At 46.5% G+C, this 6,000-nt stretch overlaps 1 protein-coding gene across 1 annotated transcript in view; it reads left to right on the top strand.

Annotated features, from left to right (window-relative positions):
• The first annotated feature begins 2,700 nt into the window (after positions 1 to 2,700).
• F13A1 (coagulation factor XIII, A1 polypeptide) overlaps positions 2,701 to 6,000 on the top strand; it is a 28,188-nt gene continuing 24,888 nt past the window's right edge. Inside the window, exons 1-2 of the mRNA XM_008942894.1 lie at positions 2,701 to 2,746; positions 3,931 to 4,049. Of these exons, the coding sequence (XP_008941142.1) occupies positions 2,701 to 2,746; positions 3,931 to 4,049 (165 nt within the window). The remainder of the gene's footprint in view (positions 2,747 to 3,930; positions 4,050 to 6,000) is intronic.

The raw sequence follows: 6,000 nt of genomic DNA, 5'->3' as shown, positions 1-6,000 counted from the left end.
TCTTAGCAGAATCAGGCTACCTGGCAGCAGAACTCTTAGATCTGGGTGCTGTGAGCTCTTTCCAAGGAGGTGCCGAGTCCCAGCAGCTTTCTGTGCTCCTCAGGAAACCACCTTATATCAACCTGTGGCTCTCTCAGAGGTGGAGATGGAGAGTGTATCTGAGCAAGCTCAGACCCTGTGGGCTTAGCTGTGCATTTCATTCACCCAACCCCACTATAAAGTGCATTGGATTTAAGCAGTTAAATACATTGCAGCTCCATTGAGTCAGCTGCTCACTTCTTCTGCTTGAAGGTCCTAATACAGTGTGAGGATTAGGTGCTTGTGGTTGACTTTGGACTCCTCTCGTGTGGTACTGATCATCCAAATATGGCCCAATAAATTTTTCCTGTGTTTCTAAACCTTTTTCAGCATTTCTAAATCTGAAATTTGATCTTTCCTATCACAGATTCCACACGGGTAAAATTCATGCAGAGCTTCATCTTCCTGCCACATTAATGTTGGCAAGCACTACCAGTTGGAAGGCAGCACACTGATGTTAGTCCTGGGTCGAGTGGACTCCAGCTCTGGGGAGGTGCATCTTGAATCCTGGGGTCAGTTTTGGGCCCCTCACCCCACAAAGGACCTTGAGGGGCTGGAGCGTGGCCAGAGAAGGGCAACGGAGCTGCTGGGGAAGGGTCTGGAGCCCAAGTGTGGGGAGGAGCAGCTGAGGGAGCTGGGGGTGCTGAGCCTGGAGCAAAGGAGGCTCAGGGGAGACCTTCTGGCTCTGCACAGCTCCTGACAGGAGCCTGGAGCCGGGGGGGGGTCAGGCTCTGCTCCCAAGGGACAGCACAAGGGGAAATGGCCTCAAGTTTTGCATCAGAGGAGGTGCAGGTTGGACATGAGGAAAACTGTCTTCCCTAAAAGTGTTGTCCAGGGCTGTGCCAGGCTGCCCAGGGCAGTGGTGGAGTCCCCATCCCTGGAGGGGTTGCTAAGCTGTGGAGAGGTGGTGTGAGGGACACGGGGCAGTGGGGACCTGGAAGCGCTGGGGGAATGGTTGGACGTGATGATCTTACAGGTGTCCTCCAACCACCACGATTCCATGCTTCTGTGACATTTAAAACTTGCAGCTCTGTTTGCCACAGCACTGTCTTCTTCCCAACAAGGGATTTTTGTGGCTCCAAGGAGGCCCAGCCTTGCATTCCTGGGCTTCCAACCCTGACAGATTCTGATCTGTTTTAGCAGAGGACTTTAGAGCCCTAATGGCTCAACGGTTGGACTTGATGATCTTGGAGGTCCCTTCCAACCTAAATGATTCTATGATTCTATGATTCCCATGCAGCTCTGGGTTGAAGGGAAACTTGGGGCTGCTCTGAACTCCTCATCTTTTTCCTCTGTCTTCACATGAAGTGTATTTTCACCTCATCCATCTTCAAACAGAGAAGCAAGGAGCCTAATTTGCTTCTTTGTAACGTTGCTCCACTCTTAGTAATTTCCCAGGATAAAAGAAACGAGTAAAAAAAAATAAACCCAAAAACCTAAACTGCTGGAGAAAAAGAACAAACAAACCCAGCAGATTTAGTGGAATTCTTCTGTTTGTCAGATGTGAGGCTCCACTTGCACAAATAATTAGGAGTTGTACTATGTAGAGCACGCTTAGCATCAAAGTAGTCACAAATGCCTCCTATTTTCCCCTCAACAGTCTCGAGGGTAGTGAAAGCTGTCAAAAATCAAAGCAGCTGCCTTGTCTGGGAAGCACAGAAGCCCTTTTTTGACTTTCTCCAAAAATACAAATATTTTCAAAATAATTGACAGAGGAGTTAATCAATTTTCATCTGATTTAGCAAAGATCACGCGGGCTGGAGGTAACAGGAGCATCTCGACTGATAGCAACCAGATCAATATTGGGATTTTTAAGCCCTAAAAGCAAACAGCAGCTGTCAGGAAGGTGTAACTCTACAGAAGAAGGTGTGAGTTCTCCTCCTTGCCATGCATCCTCTGGACCATTTCTACACAAGTGCCTTCATGAAGTCCAAAGCTCAGCAAGAGGATGAGTCAAATCACTCCACCAGCAAACCAGGCAGACCCAGCCTCCTACAACAGCTGAGATGATCTGCAATATTTCTGGTGGGGTGTTGTGCAGGAATGGTTTAGAATTGGGATCTAGACCTCAAAGAATCATAGAACCAACCCTACCAAGTCCACTGCTAAACCATGTCCCTAAGCACGGTATCTATGTGACTTTTAAACGCATCCAGGGATGAAGGGAGAAGAAAGAATTCATGCAAGAAACACTTTCATAAGTATGAGAGTCTCTGCTGGCATCAATGACTTCAGCTTTTTGGTTCACACTCCACTTTTAATGTTCTTTTTCCCACACAAACCTGTGATTTTCTGCTCTGTGCCTGGGTCATGGATGGTGACCACGCTAGGAACTTCTCCATGGCCCAGCCCTTTAGAAGCCAAGTGAATACCACCCCCCTGGGAAATCCCAGAGTGGGTCTCAGACCTGCCCACCTTAGGGAAAAACCTCATCAACCTCCTGCTTCTCAGGGTGTTGATTCAAACCCCAACCCTGTCAACAGCCTAATGGCAAGGGCTGGTCTTCTCCAACACAATGAAGGCTTCTCACATCTAACATCTGCTTCCCCATCGTTCCTTCCACACCAGTGCAGAGGCCATTGTGTTCCATACCTGTGCATAGTCCCTTCTGGAGGTCTAGACATGGAGATAGAAATACAGCTTCAGAGGAAACAGAACTTTCAGCCAGGTCAGGTGTGTAGGCTGACAAAACCCTTCAGCAAACTAAAGCCAAGGTGAGTTCTACCAGGGCTATTTTTTTTCAGATTTTAGCTTATTTTCAGCCAAATTGCAAATTTATAGGCATAGGAAAAAGCTCTGGAGGATAAGGTGTACAAGGAAGTACAAATGTGATTTGCATTTCAACAAAATATAACAAATCAATAGGTTTTGGGGAGTGAAATGATCCTCTTGTGATTTGTGGTGGGATGAAGAGGAAATCCACTGTGGCAGTGGTGAGGGGTTGTTCTGTACTTGCCCATATCAAACTATCAGAGGTCGTTGCTTTCCTTCCATTTTCAGGGTACCCCATTACTGATTTCTTCCAATTAATTCATTCCCATACTGTTAATTGTTGAGCTGTATCTCTTAGCCTCAAAATGGCACAGGAAAGAAGTTCTCAGCTCTTGTAGCATCACAGAATCACAACCTGCTTCATACTTCCCTGGGAACATCTGAAGAGCTCCACATCATTCAGGGGTCTTGCTGGGTGTGAATAATGGGTCATTTGTGAGGGTCCACACGTATGCTCTTGATTTTTGATATAAAACCAATCTAGGATATACCTTTTGTATATATTTTGATAAAAATCTGTTCCAATTACTCCCAGTTTTCACTTGGACACTTGAATTTCTTCTATTAGCTGGCCAGTCATGGGGGAGGGATACTCCAGTCAATCTCACACACAGCAAAAACAATCAAACACTCTGTTAATACCCTATAAAAACTGTATTCCTTTTTTTTTTTTTAAATGCACTACAGATTTTTCTTTAGATCTCTTGACTTGAGCTGTTCTCCATTAACATTAATCAGCTTGAAATTGTTCTTTGATCTGTTTGTCCGGACGCAGAGCTGCGTCGTGCTGCTCCTCCAGCTTTTAAATTAGCACACAGTAATCACAAAATTCTTCATCAGATGTGACATTTCCATCATACTTCACAGGTCCTGAGAATAACAGGCAAGAGTTGTCAGTGGTTTTGCATCTTTTAAGCTGTGTATCCTATTCCTACCTGGGGTCACCTCCTTATCCTTGTAAAGCAAGGGATGCTTTGTGTGGTGCTTGTCATCAAAGACTGGATTATATCCTAATTTTTTTATCTGTCCTATATGAAAATGAATCAACTGTGTTAACATTTCTTTTTGGACTTGCTGCAGAGGATGCTGTGTATCTGGACGACGAGAAGGAAAGGGAAGAATATGTCCTGAATGATGTGGGGATTGTTTTCCATGGAAACATCAACGAGATAAAGTTGAGAAGCTGGAGTTATGGTCAGGTGAGCTCTTCAAACCTGCTCTGGCTGCTCTCAGCAAGTGGGTTGACAGCAGGCTGTGGTGGAGACTGTGGGCTCTGGAGTGCATTATTGGTTTCTCCTTCAGAAAGGCAAGGGGCAGAATTTTAAAGTTGTAGGAAGTGGGTGTACAACTAATCCAGCAATGGTATAATACCAAATATTTAAAAGTCTTGTTTTAGGAGTGTATTTCAGATGCTAAGAGGCTGAGTGTTGACATTTATCAGCCTTGGCTGAGGTTTCCACAGCTCAGCAGCATTTCTGCTGCCACGTTATTGCTGCCTCAGGATCAAACCCTTTGGTGTAAGAGTGGAGAGATTATTTTTTTTCCCCCAGAAATACGTTGTGTTGCCTTTTGATTTTTCCTTTTACTTCTAGCAACTTGATGGAAATTCTTCTCCTCTGCTCAGGTGAGGGGAGGATCAGCTTGTCACAGGGTTTCTGTGGCAAACTGGGATTTAATCCCAGGGTTTTCCTTGCTACAGTGACAAACTTCTCCCTTTGCTGCCCTGGACTTGACACCATCAGTTCCAGTGGCCTCTTGCAGCTGGCGGGAAACACCTCTGGCCAAGCTGATGTGTGGGCTTGGTGAGCCTGCAGTAATACCAGATTCCTATCATTTGCTTGCCTGTTTTACCTCAATTTGTAGCACTAACCAGCCTGCAAATCCCTAGGGGATGAAAGAGTTAAGCTGTTGTTTGAGAACAGGGAGGAGGCAGAACCCAAATGTGGAAAACTAACCCTAGCTGTCACCCAGAGGGGCTTTGAAGGGCAGTTACTGGACTGCTCCTTCCACCTCCTGGATTTTCACAGCAACACAATTAAGAAGGTATTGAATTATTTCCTTAAAACAATGAGGGATCCACTCAGTTCTCATGCCACAGCTTAGCAGAAGGGGCCTTCTTGCTTCTCCTCAGCTCAAGGCAAGCTCAGAGCTTGGGCTGGATGGGTTGCCAGCACGATGCTTGCCCTGGAGAGCTCTCTGAACTCCCACCTCTCTTCTTTCCTTATTTCAGGCTGCAATTGCATCTTTTTTTTCCCTGCAGCAGCACTGCCTCAGGGAGCTCCTGCCCCTGCACCGTTCCTGTGGTTGTATGTGGGGTCTGACTGTCATCCCTGCTGAGAGAAGAAGAGCCCTTAAAGAAGAGATGGGGGAAGCAGTTCCATCAACTGATGGTGCCTCTGCTAGACGTGCAGATCCTGAGGCCAAAGCTGGGTGTGCATTTAAGTTGACCAAAAATGCCCCCTCCTGGCCCTTCCTTCCCCCTGCAAGCTCTCCTGCACTGAATCAGGCTGGAGAGCTGCTCTAGCTCAATAACTACCTCCTTGATTTATTTTTTTCACTCTTTTTTTCCCCCTCCAGGTTATTTTTTGGCCGTGCTCAGTTCCTAAATTTGGGATTCGCTCCATGACAGATGCAAGGGGGGAGGGAGAGAGGGGAAGGAGTGGCTGGAGGTGGACAGTGCTGCTGAAGCCAGCTGCTGGATTTATGTCCTAAGATGCTAAATTAATGGCCTGTGGTGGCTTGGCCTGAGGTGCTTATATTCTGCAAATCTGGCACCTTCCTGACATGAGCACCAGCCTCCCTGGAGAAACTGCATTATTTATTTGGCTTTGCTAGGAGGTAGCTCTGTCTGGGGGGGTTAGGGCTGCTCCGTGTCCCTTTGTCATGTACTTTCATTCCTCTGTTGTCTGAAATTGGAGGACCTGATTTCCACACTGTGCTGCACCTTTTTTTATCACTTGCCTGTGTGAAAACCGTGGCAGATGCATCTAAAGGGGCCCAAGCCAAGAGTTTTAATGGAATGGATCATTTTGCAGGGGTGTAACAGACATCTCAAACTGCAAAGCAACGGAGAAACATTCTCCTGGTTCCCTTATTTTCAGTGAGATGGAGGACACGATGTTCCTGCTCTTGCCCTGACAATTCCCAAGC

Source organism: Merops nubicus, unplaced genomic scaffold (assembly GCF_000691845.1).
Source record: "Merops nubicus isolate BGI_N331 unplaced genomic scaffold, ASM69184v1 scaffold656, whole genome shotgun sequence".
Taxonomy (NCBI): domain Eukaryota; kingdom Metazoa; phylum Chordata; class Aves; order Coraciiformes; family Meropidae; genus Merops; species Merops nubicus.
This window is presented reverse-complemented; position numbering and strand designations above follow the sequence as displayed.